Source organism: Podarcis filfolensis (genome assembly GCF_964270895.1).
Source record: "Podarcis filfolensis genome assembly, chromosome: 2".
NCBI lineage: Eukaryota > Metazoa > Chordata > Lepidosauria > Squamata > Lacertidae > Podarcis > Podarcis filfolensis.
In genome coordinates, this window is record NC_139605.1 from 111,651,931 (window position 1) to 111,670,537 (window position 18,607).

Consider the following 18,607-nt stretch of genomic DNA (forward strand, 5'->3'; position numbering starts at 1 on the left):
GGACATCTCCATCTCTCCCAGAGGGCAAAAGCAACATCCGCCTAAGGCTTGGTTATCAGCCAGTTCCGGGAGGGCTGGGGAGGGTGCCGGAGGCTGGACCACTTTGACTTGACCCCGGGGCCACAAGCACAGCAGGGGCCAACTCAGGATAGCACCCGCCCTCGTAATTACCTCCACTTTCCATCCTTCCAGCACCATCGAGCAGCTCAGCTCTGAGCATTCACTTCGAGGGAGACAACTTTTATTTTTGTTTAATTTGTGCTGCGTTTAGAAGATGGAACCATTTTTTTTTCCTGCAAAGAAAAAAGGTTGTTTTTGTTTTTGTTTGTTTTTTTAAAAAAGGAAATAACCGCAATAGACTTTTGACACCGAGGAACCAAAGGAGGTTAGTGTGGGGGTGGAAAGGCTATGGCCCCCCGACCCTTAGATGTACAGATGGACTAAGGACTATTTTAATACAAGGAAAACATTTTTGTGTGTGCGTGTGCGTGTGTTTGCGCGTTAATTTTCTTGTTAACAGCAAAGTCAAACGCTTTGGATGCCACAAAATTCCCCAGAGAAGAACAATTGTTATTGTTATTTTTTTTCCTCGCTCTCTTTTTTGGAAAGATGGCTCTCCAACTCTGGGAGGAATTTTTTTGCTCCTTTGAATTTGTTTTGTTTTATTTTCTTTGGTCATTTAAAAGATTTTTTAAAGGACAAATATGCAAAAGTGTTTGGATATTTTTTGTTGTTTTATAAGAAAAAAAAATGCTCTGAGAAAGCCCCACCTCTCAGCTGTTAGGAAAAAAAAATCAATGCAGACTTCTTCTTTTCTTCCTTGGGGTGGGTGTGGGGAGGGAGTGGGGATTTTGCTTTGAAAGGATTATTTTATTATTTCAAGAGGGTAATTTTTTTTTCTAAAAAAGACAAATTTACAAAAAAACAAAAAAGGAAACCTACAAAAAAAAATCTACAAAAAATGAAAACTACAAAAAAAATATGAACTTTTGACGGCAGCAAGAGGGGCTTGCATAAAAACTTGTCAAGTTGGAGGGAGATGAAGTGGCTGGTGGCTTTTGATGAACGGACTATTTTGCGGGGGGCAAAAGTTCTGCCCCAGCTGAGAAAGAGAGAGAGAGAAAGAAAAAGAAAGTTTGCTCCAGACCTCGATTTCTGCCCTCTACCCTGTCCGATGGGACCGGTTCTTGCTGGATTGCTTTGGACTCTGTTTTGAGCTTCTGCGCAGACCCTTCTTTGCTTCCACACGGACTTCCCCCCTCGCCCGCCCTGCTCTGGATCAGGGGAACAATAAACTGATTGAGGAACCTGTTGCCCCGTGATGTGTCGTCGCTTCCGGACTCTTGGACACTGAATGGACGCATTGCCAGCAACAGTGCTTCGCGCTCCTGCCCTCTCCTGCCCCCCCCTCCCGACCCCCCCTTGGGACACACACACACAGTGCCTTCTGCTGCCTGCGGTCCGGACTGTGCTGCCGTATGCCCCCCCTCCGACTCCTGCATGCCTGTCAAACCCAGGTGCACACAGCCTCTCTCTTTTCTTGGCAAACCAGTTGGGGGTGCTGAGGTCGATGCTTCCAGCTGGCGGGGGGGGGGATTTGGGGGGGGGCGGGGGCGGGGAGGTCTGTTCCGGTTGCTTTAAAAAAACCACACACAAAACAGGGAGCATCTTGCACCTTGCAGGGGATGGCTGAGTTCCCCACCCCCACCTCGAAACGGATATCCTAGTTACTATGCACGTTTCCCTTCCTCACCCCCCCCCACCCCCCAAAAAACAAGCCCTTGGTTGCTGGCTCCCCAGATTCGCAATAGCAGGAGACTATGTGCAATAATCCAGCCCTTCCTACAGCGCGTTTCCCTGGAGAGCCTTTCAAAGGTACCAAGTGCTTTAGACCACCTCTGCATGTTTTCTCTCCGTTTTCTCCCCCCCCAACCCCCCCCCCGCTTTCTCCCAACCAGATGGTGCTAAAAGACTTATCCTCTCTTCCACCATAAAATCAGCCCAGCTGGCATGAAGCTGACCCTTTCCACCTTGTTTTTAGATGTTGCTTCCCGCTTCCCACCCCCCCTCCAGATGTGATCATGAGAAACCTTTTCCCCCTCCTCCTTTCTTGATGCCCAACTCATACCTTTGACGAAATAGCTCTTATGCAGCTGACAATCAGGGAGGACTTAATTGCAGAGGCCATACGGGTGTCATGTGAGCCAGGGATTGAGAGTGTGGAAGTGTGTGTGTTTGTGTGTGTGTGTTTGTATGTTTGTATGTATGCACAGCACATGTAGGATGGCATTGGGAGAAGGTATCCCTGCAGAACTGGGCTTCTTTCCCTTTGTTTTTAATTTTGCATTTCTCAGGACATTGGTATTTTCTTTTCTTTTTAAAGGATTAGTACTTTGTCCTGACTGTTGAGGGATCAGCTTTTCCTCCCTAACAGGAGTGTTTGAGGTTTTTGGAAAGATAAGGGTTCAGTACACCCACCCGCCTTGCATAGCTCCTTAGTCGTATGCTTCTTTGTTGTCTGTCCTCCTCAGCCACGCCCCCCCAAATTTGCACCCTTAATTGGTGTCAACGCAGGACTGAGGCACCCCCATTCCCAGAATGCTGTTTTTGTGCCCCTTCCCCGGACTGGAGCTTAGACTGAATCAAATTAAGCTGACCATTTACCCCAAGGTGCTAAGCTAAACTGAAGTGCCTTCATTTGGGCAGAGGGCCCCCCGCACACCTTCATCGCTGAAAGCTTTTCGGCAGGGGCTAAACTGACTTCTGCAGGGTGAGGCCTAACAGCCGGCTGAGTAGGGGAAGAGATTTAGGCCAAAATGAATCAGCAAAAGGTGTCTTGTGTTTCTGTTGAACTTTGCCTGTCACAATATTCCACTCAAATGGCCAAAAGGGCACCGCACCATAGAGATATGGGTGCAGAACAACTACCCCCTACGCACATCATCATTCTGTTACCCAAGTGGCAGTTTCCAGGAAATGAGAGCTGGTTGTCTTATTTTTTCGCAACTCGGTCTTTACTTCATTTGGGTGCCAGCAGACCACAGCATTCAAAAACGTAGTTTTGGTGTAGCACATGACACACCCAACTTGTGCCAGCCACAGCAGTTCCTTAGATCAAGCTGTAAAAAGATTCGGGCTCAATTAATTGGTTTTCTAGTGTGCTTCAAATCTGGACAGCAACCCAAATAATACTTTTGGTCTGCACCAACATTTCCATTCTTGCACCAGATTTCCTGATATCCCACTCCCACCGCCCAAAATAGAATACATTTCACAGCATCAGAAGCCACTTTCCAAGTTTTCGGCTGAGTCCTCTATGCAATCCCTCTGGATCACGGCTAGAAGCTTCACAGGAGCACTTCTGCCACTGCCGTTAATTTTAATACAGCTTACGCAGGATAATTTCCTTGTGGGTTCTGCTTGTCCAACATGATCAAATGTGTTGGGATTTCAGGCAAATGGTAGTACATAACTGCTTAGAGAATCCCAGGTTTTGAAAGAAGAGAAAAAAGAGCATTGTGAAAACAGTATATTGAGCCTTCTCTTAGATTTACGTCTGATTTATTGCATACCAAGAACCAATTAAGTATGTGAGCATGAAATTATGTTCCCCTCCTATATTGGTTATTTTAATCACCGTTTTATATAAGGCTTCTGATGACAAAGTTTTAATGGATAAACTCGGATAAATTAGCAAAGCTTGAAATACACTAGATATAGACATTCGATGCTGGTGGCCAAGGATGTGATTTATTCAGCCCATGTAGGTAAGATGCACATGGCCATGTAAAAGCCTTGATCGTCTTCAAAAGCATGTCCTTAGAACTAAATTGTAACAATGGTTCAATGCAAACATAATGTTTAAACATGGTTCACATTAACCATGGCTTGCTGCCACCTCTGATTAGTATTTCAGAATATATGGAAACCATGGTTAGCTTCTGTTAACCTGCCCCTGGAGGGCATGTATATAATAAGACACCAGCAAGATCTGCTTGCCATCTTGTAGGCCGAAGGATGGAGAAACTGTCTTAACCATGGTTTGCTCAGTGCAGAAGGAACATTTAATCATGGTTTAGGAAGTCAGATGTAAAGTAACACTTAAACCATGGTTAAGGAAAACAAACCCCACTCAAAACATGATGTCTGTATGGGACTCCCACTATCCCTTTTTTCAGCTTAATTCCGTTTCGATTATGACCCTGCTCTGGTTCCACGTCTGCAGTGCTAGCAAAATATAAAACAAAGAAATAAACTCAGTTCAGCAAAAGTTAGTTGTAGCCAAAGGTTTAATCCTCTAGGTCCCATGAATTCAGTAAGTCAGGATTCATAAGATTCTGTTTAGGGAAATAAGGAATACAGCAAAGTCTGACCGCTCCATCAAGGGTGCTCCATGCATGGAAACAGCATTGTGAAGTGCGTAGGGATGTAGTTGCAGATATTAATCTAGATGTACATCTGGATGCAATATTTATCTGGGTCTTACTGAACTGGCTGGATGTGTTCATTGTGCATAGGAATGCATATGCACCTGAAACTGCCCAGTTGCCATTTGTGACTAGTTATCTATAACAAGAGCTGGTTTGGAAGCAAGGAATTTCCAGTATATCATGGATACAAATACTTCAGTGCTGGTTTCAGAGTGACTGTGCATCACCCTCCATGAAATAATTTCTGCTTTCAAACCGGGAACTGCAGTCTTTAGCCTTCCTGGTGGGGTTGCTGTGCCCGCCACAGATTTCGTGGATTGCGAATCTTTTCGGGATTAAATTCCAGTTCAGAAAGGAGTGCATTTTGGAATGTTGTGGGAATGGTCTTTTCAATGTGTGTGCCTGTGTTTCGTGGCTGGCATGCAGCTATATTATTCAATAAGTTTCATTTCCCAAAACTGAGGTTGACCTCCATCTCGGCAGTAGCTAACGTTGCAATGTTTTCCTAGGCTAGTTGCATTTTACTTCGGCGTTCCTTCATCTCTCTCACTGCCCTGAAAGACTTGGCTTTTCTATAGGATCAGTATTTCACAGCATATCCGTCTTATGCTAGGGACTCCAATCTATTTGCAGAAAGTCTCTCTGCATTTGTTCAAGAGGAGCCGCTGTGGGCAGCCAGCAGCACAAAACTAAACAGATGCCATACAGCAACACACCTGGCAACCCCCTACAAATCTCTTCCATCCAGGTTTGAGTGCAAGATTCTGCGCGTACGAGCCACCCTAAACCGCCGCCCCAGTTTTCTGAATCAGGGCAAATTGCTTAGCTGTTGCCCATGCTTCCTTCTCATCCTCAGCCTGTTTAAAAAATAGTTGTTCTGCAGACTTGTTTCATCTGCTTTCTCCTCCGGTGTGGTTAAGAGCTCCCTCTATTCTGGCCCCCCCACTCCCCCCCGGTCAGTCGCTCTCTCATTTGGACTAGGAGGTAGCTCTTGGTGGAAGTGGGGTGAGAGGAGGGAACGCAAAGGAAGGGAAGAGTTTGAGTCCCACTTTGCATCAAGGCAGCCTTTGGGACTGGAGACATTATTTGTGTTTGTCGAAACCCAGCAGAGGAGGACAGGAGCAGCTTCGACCTAAGCGTTCATGCCGATGTCCCTACCTCTTCTTTGCCACATTTTTCTTTTGTTTGCCAAAGATATAAACAAGGTCTCCCAGGGCTAACCTGGTGCCACTCTGCATTTTTTAAAAGAAAGAACAAAAACGGAGTTTCTACCTGAGCCGAGTCTTAAGCCAGATGCAGCTGTCTATTAAGGCCCGGTCCCATGCAGAAAGGAAGCAAGGACTGGTTTAAGAACAGCAAGTAACACAAGACGCACGAGAGAGAGGCTGAGGGTAAGGGTAGTGAGGGGAAGGGAGAGATTGTGGCCAGGGCTGGGTGGGTTAGGAGAAAGGATAGGGTGTAAAGGGAAGGATTAGGGTATGCGTAAGGCTGGATGCTAATGCGGTGTGAGAGAAAGTAAGATTGCAGTGGGGGAAAGGTGGACGTGCACAGACCTGAGAGATTGTGTGCTGCGGGCCCAGACAGAGACCCTACACTTCGCCACTGCAAAGCTTACCCATGGTCTTAAGCCCTATTCTCACTCCCCACACCTTCCTAGCTTTTCTTTTCCTGAGGGGGACACCTATGACAGACAAACGAGTCACGGCATTTGGGGCCCTTTGATTCCATCGTCCCAGGTCTGGAAGGAGGGTTAGCAGTTAGGAGAAACATCCGAGAATATCCTCCACGGGCTGCAGAGGCCAGCTGTCGAATGGCACCGCTCACCCCCCCCCCCGACCACGCCAGCTCCGAACTGCTAGGAAGGCTCCTGGCTGCTTTCGTGGAGCACCTTTGCTTTAAGCCCGATCTGCAGCTTTCTCATGAGCAAAGTCGCGGTCTGAGCTTTCCGCTCCTTCCTATACTCTGGGAATCGACCGCTGCGCAAAAGCATGAATTGTGAGCGTGCATGCGTAGCATAGGGACCGAAGGCAAAAAAAAAAAAAGCAAAAACCCTGGGACCTAGGAGCATGGACCTCTGAGCTGCTAGATTTTTTTCTTTTAATCTTGTGCCTTGATTTCCCCTATCCCATTCTGCCAGTGGGGGGAACCAGTCCCTGCACTTTAAACTTCCAGTCTAGTAAAGGCCTCTCCCGACCTGCTCCTTCCCTACTTTGTGAATGAATGACCTTTCAGCCTTGTCCCACTCTATGCCCAACAAGGCCTCTGTGCTCTTCTCTGGCCCAGCTTCCCTCTGCACAAACCAGCCCAGCCCACCCCCCTTGTTGTCATCTCCTGCATCGCGCTTGCCCCACCCAGCCTTCCCACCATGCTGGAAGAGGAAGAGGAAGGCTGGCTGCCTCAAGAGACCTAGCAGAGTAGACTGTAGATGAGCCTCAAAACCTTTGTCTCTCCTAAATGCTGGCATCTTTTTTTATTAAAACAAAAACAAGCTCCACCATCCAAAACTCTTTGCCTGCCGATTCCATGCTTGCATCAAAACCCCGTCCTCCTTGGAAGTTGCTGGTGCTATTTGGGGGAGGAAAATAAAATAAACCCGGTTCAGAACATCCCTCCATTTTTATGCACACCAGTTCCAGTTTTCTTTTTTTTGTCATTCTTAGCTACACATCTACCTCACATGTACTTGCAGTTCATTTGTACATCCTGAACCGGCAAACTGCACCTTCTCCAGGGGGGGCGAGTTCCCCCACCTCACCCTTAGAAAACCCTCTGGGCTCCTCTGCTTTGTGGGTGGGTGGAAGAGAAATGTTTGTCTTTAAAAAAAAAAAAAAAAGATTAATAACCCCTGTGTTGCTGCTAATTACTGGAGAGTTTTGTTAAGATGTACCACATTTTGCTTTTTAAAAAAATTCCTTTGTAAAGTGTGTTGACGCTGCGTTAGTTCGTTTCTTTGAACTTGAGCAGAAATCTTTGATCCACAGGTAGGGCAGTTTTGTGACCTCAGTGTGAGACCCCCAAGCATGGCAAGAATTCGTAAGTGATGAATGCTGCAAAGTTTCCACCTAGAAGTCCAGGAATGGCATAAGCCATTGTTGGTTTTCAAAACAGCCTTTTTTATTTTCAAAAGGGCTCGCTGAAGCAAAACAGTGGGTTTATTTGGACCCCCTGGGAGCAGTTGAACGGTCAAAAGACACAGCACAAGGGATCTTGCCTTTAAACCAGCCTGCCATGAACAGGCTTTCAGACTCCATACTCTGGGGCTCTAGCTAAATACTGAGTTTGCAGGAATTTGGTTTCCGTAAGAGAAAGGAAAACCACTGGCCCCAGGTTATGCAGGTGGTGACTGCAAAACAACAAACTGAACTAGCAACGATCCCCTTAGCAAAAGATACTTGAGGGAATGAACTTTTTGCCTTGGGCCATGGCTTGCAGAATCAAAATGAGCAGAGGTCAAGGAAATTTGGTGGGGGTAGAGTACTTTTGGTATTGCTGTGCTGTTAGAATTTCTAGTACTGGCTCACTGGATAGGGAGCTGGATGTGTTTGTCTATGATACAGGATGGCTGCTCTAAGCTGCCCAAAAGTGATTGCACAGCCAAGTAAGACACTTCGGAGCTAATGGCTGTCAAACAGCAGCTGTTGCTCTTTGGGGAGCCTCTTCTATCCAGAAGGAAGCGATGCTCTTGAAAAATACCAATACCTCAGCTCAAAACACACACATACCCACCACCATCAAAGCAGGCAGTGGGGTGGAGGCAATACCAAACACGTTAGCAAATAAAGCAGATAGTATTCCAAGCCAATTCTATTCCAGCAGGGCCCAAGGTTGTGCTGTGGCCTCCTGCTTCCGTTTTTGCCATGTATTTCCTCTGTCAGAGGCAGTACCCCTAGAGCTGTTGGCAATTGTGAGTTGGGCAAAAGGAGAAAAGTCAACGTTTCGTCTTCCAGAAATTTCACTTTTTGTCTGTCCAGGAGCTAAAACAGTTTACGCTACTAACATTCTGAGTGGCAAAAAAAAGTGAGGGTCAGTAACAAGTGTTTCCTCGAAATCATTTACTCGCTAGGATCGCACCAGAATAACATTTTGTTTTTTTAAAGAAAGGGTTTTCTTGATTGCAGAGCACTTGGTGTTCTTCAGCTTTGCCTTCCCGTCTCTAGGAGGAAGCTCTGGTGGGGATTCCAGCTCTGCTTTGAGCTAACGCAAGGCCCAGTCCACCCCATACCTTGGGACAAAGTTCATAGCTTGTCGGCACTTTCCTCTGGAGCAATACGCCCTTGGTGGTTCAGATGGTTGCACTGATGCCTTGCCCTGTAGCAAATGGCCTTTAAAGCAGATAGCAATAGGCACCCACTCTAAAGAAATACCCATCTCATGCTGGTTCATGTCTACAGCAGGCTACAGGCTAGTGTGTTTTTTAACACCTGAGTTCGTCATCATAACATTGGAACATAACAGCTAAATTGTTGCTTTAAAAACACCACCACCACATGCTTGCCATGGATGTAAATGAGTCTCCTGTAAACATGTGTTTGGCACTCTGAGCGATGCCTCTGCCCTGTTTCTGACTCAAGTCATTCAAAGCTCCCGGGAACTCTCCAAAGGCAACTCTTCTGTGCTTCCATTTGCCACAGACACAGCGAGAGTTCTTGGCCCACCCGCAACCCACAGTCTCAGTTCATTTTACCGGCTAGTTTTATTTATATACTTAGGACTATTTGTACAAGTTTTTTTTAATTGAGAAGTTTCTATAGTTTTGTATCTTCCATGCTACAGCCAGGCCTGTTTCTCTCTCTCAACCCCTGTACACCTTTCCCTCTGTGGAGCTCTGACTGGTCTCATTTTGAACAAATTTTTGTTTTTAAATAAAAGGTGAAAAAAAAGTGGCTTGACTGCTTCTTGGAAATACTTTTAGCTCGTCGTCATTATTAAGCAGTTTCAAGGAGATGCTGGTCATTCTCTCCCTAGTAAAGCGATTTAAGACAAAATATGTCATGATGATTTTCAAACTATGCTCCAGGAAACTCTTGAGGTTCTGTGGAAATTTCTTGGGGACAAGGTTAAGGATGATGGACCAGTGTTGCTGGCAGACAACTTCACCAGCTCTACTGAACTGATCCTTTCACTAGTAGCGGGATTGCTACCAATGAAGAGTACCCAATAAATTCAATCAGTCTTTTCCCTGGGAGCGGCTATTTGCAATCATCGGATGTATTCTAGATATACTCTGAAATGTGTGGGGCATATTGGAAGGCCAGGTCTCCTGTGAACTTGCAATCTGCTCTAGAACACCTTGGCAATGTAGATAGCAAGATTCCCTGAAGCATTGGAAAGTCAAGAGTTTCAACACAATCTATTATGCACAAGAGGTTCATGGTAAAGAACAGTAAAAAGGCTGTCCCGCCCCTTGAAATGTATGCTTGCTGCGAAGGCTGTCCCCCCCCCCACTTGTAACTGAGGACTAATCCACATTCTAAGAAATGGTTGTGTGTGAAGTTTTGGTTTACCTAGAAGCTGATGTCTGCATCCAGCACAATATTCTGTAGCCCAGCCAACTGTTAAAGGTCTTCATCTCAGCTTCTTAAGATTGCCAAAAAAAAAAGGGGGTGGAGCTACTTGAGAACTCAGGTGTTATTTTAAAGTGGGAGGTGCATACCAGGTCTTGCATTTGCAAGATCTCCCTTGCAGTTGGTCTCTTACACAACTTCCACTTAGCTCTAATGAATAACCGATCTTTCTGCAAGCTACAAACAAAATTGCAATTGTCTTTCCATACTGTGGTGGTTACTGAACTTTTTCTGTATGTTTATTTTACCATTTTCTATATACACTAATGGGAGTAGCAACTGCCTTACCATGGAGGTAAAGAGAGGCTCAGGCAATCGGACTTTGGGTGCCATTCAAACCCACAGAATTTAAGATTTCTGAAAACTACAATATCTCTGCAAGATGTTGCTGGGATAATAGTTCACTGCATCCAAGCTTCATCAAAATGCCACTGCCCTAAAGCACCAAATTTCAAAAGCCTCCATGAAATGTTGCCTGCTATCATGATGGAAACATTTCTCTCCACCACGGCTGGAGAAGCCTGGCTGATCTTTTGGGTTTTTCCACCTCAGATGACAAATTAAAAGTAGATAATGCTGGGCTGGATTCCAGTTGTAGAGACTGGGCCTTCCTCCATGTAGGATCTACACAGCTCTAATTTAAGCTATACGTACAGGGTCACTTTACCTTTTACACTCAAGGTGGAGATGGCATCCTCTTTAGAGATCACAGATCACAGAATTCTAGAGTTGGAAGGGACCCTGCTAATCATCCAGTCCAACCCCCTGCAGTGCATGCAGGAATATGCAGCTGTCCCATATGGGGATCAAACCTTCAACCTTGGCATTGTCAGCATCATGCTCTAACAAACTGAGCTACCCAGGCGCACAAAACACAGCTGGCCTGTATAAACAACACCCAACTTGTAGACCAGGGATACCAATGCCATGAAACATTCAGTGACCTCACCTGTACGGATCATGCAATTTGGAAGGAACTGGTCCACCAGGAACCTCCACTCGCCATGCTGCCTAAATTCTGCTGTATCACAATGAAATCACAGACTACAGATGCACCTGCCCAGTCTCTACTTCAACATTAAAAGTGTGTGTTGTTGTTTTTTAAAAAAACAATGATGCATCTTCAAGCTTTCTGGCACCCATTGCAGAGGTCCACATCTTAACAGGATACTGAGGTAGGTTGCCAAAAAGCAGGAGGGGGAACAAGTCCATGTCTAGAGTGGTTAATGTTCAGCTTGTAGCAGAGCAACTCCCCTCCCCTCCCGCCCCGAGAAAAAGACAACATTCTCAAGCACATTCTTCTCTATCAAACGTGGGTTGTTTTTTTGTTTATTCTTTGAAACTTGACAAGCACTCTAACATCTGTACTTGTGGAAACATCACAAGGAAACAAACAGGAATTCTAGATTTTTTTTTCTTCCTTTTAAACCTTATTAAAAATGAGGTTGGTCCTAAAAATATAGAAAGAAATCAATTTAAATTCACAAAAAACTGTACATTATCAAAAATTCACTAAAACAAACACATTTGGTTATTCATATAAAAAGTGTGATGCCCCTCTTCCTGCTGTTCAGAGCATCTCACAGGATGTTGGTTGGTTGGTTCCTTTCTGATATCAAATCAAGATGAAGGGGGAAGAAAAAGCCAGTAGTTGGATGATAAGGCCAATTATTCTAGTTGCAATTCTCAAAATCCAGTTGGGGGGGGGGGAATGCATGTAACTTTCAAAAAACAACAAGGTATTTTATACACTGACTCCCCTAATGAAGATCAAGATTAGGACAAACCTGGATTCATTCTTTTAAGGTGTGAGGGTTTGAATCTAAAAATTTTAACATTTCCTTAACAAAACAAAACAAAAGCCCAACAATTAACACTTCCAAACTCTCTAGAGCTTTCTCATAGCTGAGAAAAAAATCCCAACAGATCAGGGGAAAAAACATTACTTTAAAAAAAAAACCCACCAAAAAGAAGCTGTTACAGCACAAGTTTAGATAAAATATAAATATTTATGCATAATATAAAGTCAGTTTCAAATAGACTTCAAATCTACCTCTTTATTTTAAAAGCAAAAACAAAACAAAACAAAAATCCCAAAATTTAAAATAAAATAAAGTTTGAGGTTATTTGATAGAAAAAGGCTACGTTTTGTTGAAAACAACTGGGGGTGGGGAGTGAGGTTGGGGTAGAGGAAGCACAGTAAGGGAAGTTTCAGTCTCCAGGCTACATCACCTGTGGCTGCATTTTACTTACATCAGTGCTCTTGCAACTGGATTGGTCGACGCGGGTAGGGGGAAAACACAAACACACACACACCCCTCATTCAATTGTAGCACAGGTGGAAATGCGGGAGGAAAGCCATCTCCTGATGGGACCCTGCCAGCCGTTTATCTGCCCCTAAGTGATACCCGTAATTTACAATGGTTTGAGGAGCTAGGCTGGGTATGAAAAGCAGCTAGGGAGTTAAGGTTACAGGAGATGGCCTTCCTACCACTCCGATCCACCTGGGTGGTGGAAGAAAAGTGAAAGAAACAAGTCGTTTCCTCTTTTATCTCTCCTATATGCCTCCTATGCATCTGCACCACGGCCAAGAATACTGGACCAGCATCCTGAAACAGACTGGAGAAAAACCAACGGCAGCAACGCCCCTGTTCCAGGACAGAGGCAGCTGGGGTGGACTAGGATGTAAGCCTATGACTCCTGAATACAATACGGGCCGGGTGAATCTGTTTCCCAGACAGCAGTCTCCTTAGAAACCATTGCTCAGCAACAGTGTGAGGCTGGTGCTTTGGGACCAGGTTATTACTTCGAATACAGATTGCTAGTAGGCATCCGTGCACCATGAGGGGGGTGACTGATGGAGAGTTGCTGAATTGCAAGAAACGAGATGACCAATTATGCTTGTTAACAACTGCCTTGTGGACTGTTTGGGTTATTTTTCTTTTTAAAAAGGCTAGAGACTTAAAACATGTATTTTTAAAGACTTTGTTAAAACCACATTCCCTCTTGCACCAAGTGCGAGCGGGAAGGATCACCTGGCTTCAGCCACAAATATTTGAATCTGCCAAGCGCTTAGCACCAGAAACCCAAATACAGAAAGTATCACAACTGCTTATTCGCATCAGGCTCCTTCTCATGCTTTAATATAGGTGGGATCGCAAAGAATCCAACACCTGCACATTCATCTCCATGGAAGCTTGTGCAAGAGCTGTTCTCGGTGGACTGCGCGGGTTGTTAAATCATTCCCCAAAGCTGGAGCAGTCCATTGCTTCAATGGAATAGGGCCTGGGGGTGGGACCCTCTACAGACCGCTCTATACCTGCTCAGGCAGCTTCAAAACAAATTCTGGTTTTGGTGGTTCTGGCACTGGAGTTAATGATAGTTCATTGAAACAGGCTACTCTTGCCCACGTGGCAAAAATAACAATGAATGGAACCGCGATTATTTCTCCTCTGAAAACCATCAGAATCCAGTTGGAAAAGGGTTTAGAAAAAAGGCTAAAATGTTAAGAATGTTCACATGGGGTATGTATGAGTGGCGATCTAAGGTAAAATACTATATAGAAAATGTAGACAAAAGCTGAAAGGAAATACTTATGAATTCCAGATCTTTAGACTGAGGGCAGCTGTGGACATTCTGCAAAGGCCATAATTGGTGGAAGCAGGAGCTCTGTCCTTTCACTTGCATGTAATGTCCAAAGCTGCCCTTCTAGTCAAGGTAACCAAAGGAGGCAGCACGATTTAGACCCCACAGGTTAAAAATATGGTCAGGAGACAGGAACCTAACATGGAGGAAGATGAAATGGTGACAGTTTTCCCTCCCTTCTAATGGGCTTAATCCCACATCTTGTCTCAAGGAGGAAATACCTACGATAGATTGGGAATGGTGTTCCAAGGCAGGAAACAACAATCCTACCAAACGTACAGATAGATTGCAGATCAAACTTTGTAGACAGTAGCCATCCCTGAGGAATAACGCTGGGGCAGAGCTGGGGGACAGGGGACAGGGTGGGGACAACACTCAATAAGGCCAGAATCCCATGACATGATCTTCTGAAGAGCTGGAAGGGGGCATCAGAAAATCCTTCCTCCCAAAACGCAGGTTACATCAACCCCACTCCTGCAAGCTCCTTTACTTTGGTCCCTTGAAGCCTAGTGATACAATCCAGCAATGTTACCCACAACTAAGAGGGGGGAAAGAGCTGTATTCTTGCAGCTGAGACTTGGGCACTGCAATGGACTCATGAGCTGCCCCTGCTGAAGTGTTCCCTGTGGAATCAGGGGTGGGGAAGAGGCTAGCAGGAAGGTTCATCCAGCTAAACTGTGGTTTGCATGAGGGGGGATTATCTGGTTGATACTGTCTTCTTGGTACACACTCGTTCTGGATTATTCCCATTTTGTTCAACTCCCTTAGAAACTAAATCTGGAATAAACCAATATTGAGCAGGGGGTGTGTGATGTAGATTAACCAAATATAGGAATGCAAGATCCCAATTTCATACGAAGAGCTCAGGCTATGACCACCCCTCTGGAAGCAGCCCATCTTAGTTGAACCAAGAGAATGTGGCTCACAGGGGTGATACCCTTGAGAAGGGAGTACATCTTGCATTCACATGGGCAGAAGTACCTGGACATCCCAACTACTACAGATGAACACCAGCTCTAAGCCATATACGCTTGGTTTCAGAAAGATCATTGGAAACTGGGGGAAGGAACCGTCCACGGCTACAGTGGTTGTTCAGCAGTGGTGGGGAGAAGAGGCCGGTTGAGACAGAGTTGGAGAGGGCAAAAGGGTGGGGTGGGGAGTAGAAGCAGCATGTTTCAGTGTCATCAAGGTTGTCATTCCCAGAGGCAGGAGTGATCTGCTTTATACATTTTCAACGCGACTCTAAAAAGGAGAAAAACTTAACGTTCACGTTACTGGCCATTAATGCATGGTACTGACACTGCACAGAAAAAAGTGTTCTTACACATTCACTAAGAACTATTGCTATTATTAAATAGCCCCAGCTAAGCTGGGGTTGTGGGTGGTTGTTTCTCCATTTGAAAAAAAGGAAACTTTTTTTTTTTTGGCTTACACAGTTCAGAGAGTTTGTGTTGTTTAGAGCGAAGAAGTGAGGGGGGCAGGGGGGCTTCTGAGGATCCAGGCGGTGAGTGAAGCCGCCCCATCGTTAAATGCCAATCCAAGTCCAATCATTGTGAGAGGGGGAAACATTAATCAGCAGGTAGCAAGATGGAGCTCCAGAAGAGACAGTGTGCAGCACAGGGTTTTGAAATGGGAGGGCTTCGGCTTTGGCTCCTCTCATCTCTCCCCATTCTGCCGGCTTCATGGGTTTGTCTCCTGTTTTCCCTGATAAAACTCCTCCCACCGGCTCTCAAAAAACTGGCGCATGGTCAGCCCTGCCTTGCCCACCTCGGACTCATCCTCATTAAAGGTCCGGCAGTTGTCGAACACCAGGGCAGCATCAGCAGCAAACTCCTCACAACTTGTGTACCTGCGGAGGACAAAGAGAGCAGCAGTCAGCTTCCTGGAAGCAGCTAAGAAGTCCAGCACTCAGACAGAAACTGCAGGCGCCCTGCAACACCACAATCCTATCCCTCGGTGGTGAGGGCAGTCTCAATGCACACTGCTTTAGCCAGCTCTTAGTTACTGTGAATCAACCTCCTCTCAAGCTCTCCCCTCCCCTTCCTTCATTTCTTCCCTATGGCTAGAATGCAGGGGCAGATTATTATCATGTTATTACATTTAAACCACACCTTTCCTCCAAGTAGTGCACCTTTTCCCTGTTCTACCTCCACAACAAACCTGTGAGGTAGGGTCTAGTCCTAAGTCACCTAGTGAGCTTCGTAACTTAGTGAGGATCGTGCTTTTTGAATCAGCACTCAATACTTCAGTTGGTTAGAGCATAGGTAACGCCGAGGTTGCAGGTTCAATCTTTGTATGGGACAGCTGCATACTCCTGCATGCATTGCAGGGGGTTGGACTAGATGATCCTCAAGGGTCCTTTCCAACTGTACAATTCTATGATTTGACACCTGGTCTCCCAGGCTCCAGTCCAACACTACATTGCACCAGCTTCTTTTTCAACAGCAGTAAGCTACAGCGTAATTTGGATTTGGGACCTGTCAGCTGTAGGAATGACTCCCTACAGGACGGCAGTATGGCATGTATACACTTGGCACAATTCCACCAGTCTTTCCCTTGCTTGGGCTACCACCATTTGCAGGTGTCATTAGGAAAGGGAGGAGGCTGCTGAGCTTGAGCAGCTAGCGGCAGGCTAATTTACAGGAAGGTTTCTCAAGTCTGAGACCTTAATTTACACTGTAAGAAATAGAAAGGAAAGATCTTGTGGCATCTTAAGAACTAACACAAATTTATTTGTGGTGTAAGCTTTCATGAGCAAGAGTCCAGCTCATCAGATGTAGGTGCTTTCCAAGTTGGCAAGTATATACACATGGGTGTGGAAGAGGGGGAAATAAAGCCGTGAAATCAGAGGGAAATAAATTTCTAAAAGTACAGACTGTGACAATTCTGATGAAACTTAAATATAGTCCGATCTTGCATATACAGTGGTACCTCGGGTTAAGAACTTAATTCGTTCTGGAGGTCCGTTCTTAACCTGAAACTGTTCTTAACCTGAGGTACCACTTTAGCTAATGGGGCCTCCCGCTGCTGCCGTGCTGCTGCCGTGCAATTTCTGTTCTCATCCTGAAGCAAAGTTCTTAAACCAAGGTACTATTTCTGGGTTAGCGGAGTCTGTAACCTGAAGCGTCTGTAACCCAAGGTACCACTGTCTATTCCTGCCAACGTGGGGCAATGCTCCATACATCTAGACTCTGGTCCACAAAATCTCATGCATTAATAAAGGGGTTAGTTTTCAAGATGCTACAACACTCTTGGATGGTTTTTCTGAAGCAGACTGATACAGCTACCACCCCTCAAGATTTTATTTTTTTTTAAAAATCTCTTCCAATATCATGCCCAGGTGGTGGATAAAACACTGCGCCTTTTTTCTAAAAAGTTTTAACTCAAATTTTGCATGACTGCAAAGGACACCAGCTTTGTGATCACTACCTCTCTGCCATTCCTACGTCACAACGCTTGGCCTCCCCAAGGCAGGCCTCGTCACACACTCCTTTCCCTGCGCAGCATCACCTTTCCCTCAGTAAGCCCTCTGGAAACCTCAAGTTTAGTAACTCTGCAAAAGAAGCCAGGCCCAAGGGCTGAGGTATACTGCATGGGACCACCATGAGGCGTATGCTAGCTCCACCTGCACAAAACTACCCCATTTGTAGCACACAAAACCCTCCAACCAGGACCAACCCCCACAATTAGAAAGGGGTTGTGTGAGCGCCATTTGGATTTGCAAATGCCTTGAGCTGGCCCCGCCACCAGCAAGCTCCCTCCCTGGACTCACCCGCCGCGCAGCAGCCGTGCCCTCATGGTGGCAAAGTCCATAGGGTTTTTGATGATTTTCCGATAGCCAGGCACTAGCCGGGGGTTAACAGGTTCCAAGAAAGGCCAGGCAGCTTCATGTGATTCCATCTCCATCAGGATGATCCTGACAAAAAGGGGCCAACATAGAGTCAGGGCTAAAGAAACTGGAGAGCTTATTGGTCAAGCTGAGAAGGCCTTCCAAGGAGCAGGAGGAGCCCTAGAGTGGATTTACTGACACTCTAACCAAATTATTTATCTGGATCATTCATGTACCACCTACTAACTGAAGAGGTTCTTACTAATTCAACTAAATAGGCAAGGGTTGCTCTGGTGGGCAAAGGTATACACAAGTTTTCCGGTCAGCTGCCTCTCTGCTTCTGAATCTCTGGGCCACAGCACATCTGAGAGGAAACAGCTGCTGCAGAAGCCCAATGTAAGTCCCTCACAGAGTGGGGCTGCTTCACCCCACGTCCACTGTGGATGTCTCTCTAGGCGGCAGATGCAAAAAGCCCAGGGAAAGCAAATGGGATTTACAAGCCTTCCACAGCCCTCAGATGCTCCAGGTGCCACTCTGCTTCTGAATCTCTGGGCCACAGCAAGTCTTAGAGCAAATAGTCCTTTCTCCTCTCCATTCAAACCTAACTGAAAGCTTATCCCTATGGCATATTCTGCTCCACACCCAATCTCCCCTGGACACCAACTCCGAGGTGACACCTACTCGCAGAAGGTGAGGTCGGCACTCTGGCCTCGTGTAGACACTCTTCTTCGCTTGGAAGGAGACAGGCCTTCACCCGAGTATCGGGGCGGTACGTTGGCCAGGTTACTGCGCTGCTGGTTTGCTGCTGACCGAGATCGGGGCCGGAGCTCCTCCTTTCCAAAAAAAGCCCCGGAACTTCCACTTTTTCTTTTCTTGCCGCGTCGTGGAGAGCCATAGTCATCCTGGTATTCTCTTTGCATCTGTACCATAGAGAAATTGGAGGGGCGACAGGGATGTGTGTGAGAGAGAGAGGAAGTAAAGAACCATAAACTGGTGAATTTAGGAATCCCGCTTCAGGGAAGGGTTTCCCAAAGGCAGCACAAAAAGCCTAGAGCTATCTGCTAGGGATACTGCACGGTCCCACACTGTTGCACACTCCCCACACACTCCAACATTCAACACTCCCTCCCTTGGAATGC

General features: G+C 45.9%; 2 protein-coding genes across 14 annotated transcripts in view; one reads left to right on the forward strand and one right to left on the reverse strand.

The window, feature by feature from the left end:
* The window catches only part of RBMS2 (RNA binding motif single stranded interacting protein 2), a 90,814-nt gene extending 83,880 nt beyond the window's left edge, over nucleotides 1-6,934 (forward strand). For all 4 annotated transcript variants that reach the window (XM_083599424.1, XM_083599423.1, XM_083599422.1 and 1 more), the window contains one exon: nucleotides 193-6,934. The gene's annotated coding sequence lies outside the window, so the exon portion shown is untranslated. The remainder of the gene's footprint in view (nucleotides 1-192) is intronic.
* Nucleotides 6,935-11,290: 4,356 nt separating this feature from the next.
* The window catches only part of BAZ2A (bromodomain adjacent to zinc finger domain 2A), a 66,337-nt gene continuing 59,020 nt past the window's right edge, over nucleotides 11,291-18,607 (reverse strand). For all 10 annotated transcript variants that reach the window (XM_083599163.1, XM_083599160.1, XM_083599165.1 and 7 more), the window contains 3 exons: nucleotides 18,150-18,388; nucleotides 17,412-17,555; nucleotides 11,291-15,488 (listed from right to left, as the gene is read on the reverse strand). In XM_083599163.1, the coding sequence (XP_083455289.1) occupies nucleotides 15,320-15,488; nucleotides 17,412-17,555; nucleotides 18,150-18,388 (552 nt within the window). In that variant the 3' untranslated portion in view covers nucleotides 11,291-15,319. The remainder of the gene's footprint in view (nucleotides 15,489-17,411; nucleotides 17,556-18,149; nucleotides 18,389-18,607) is intronic.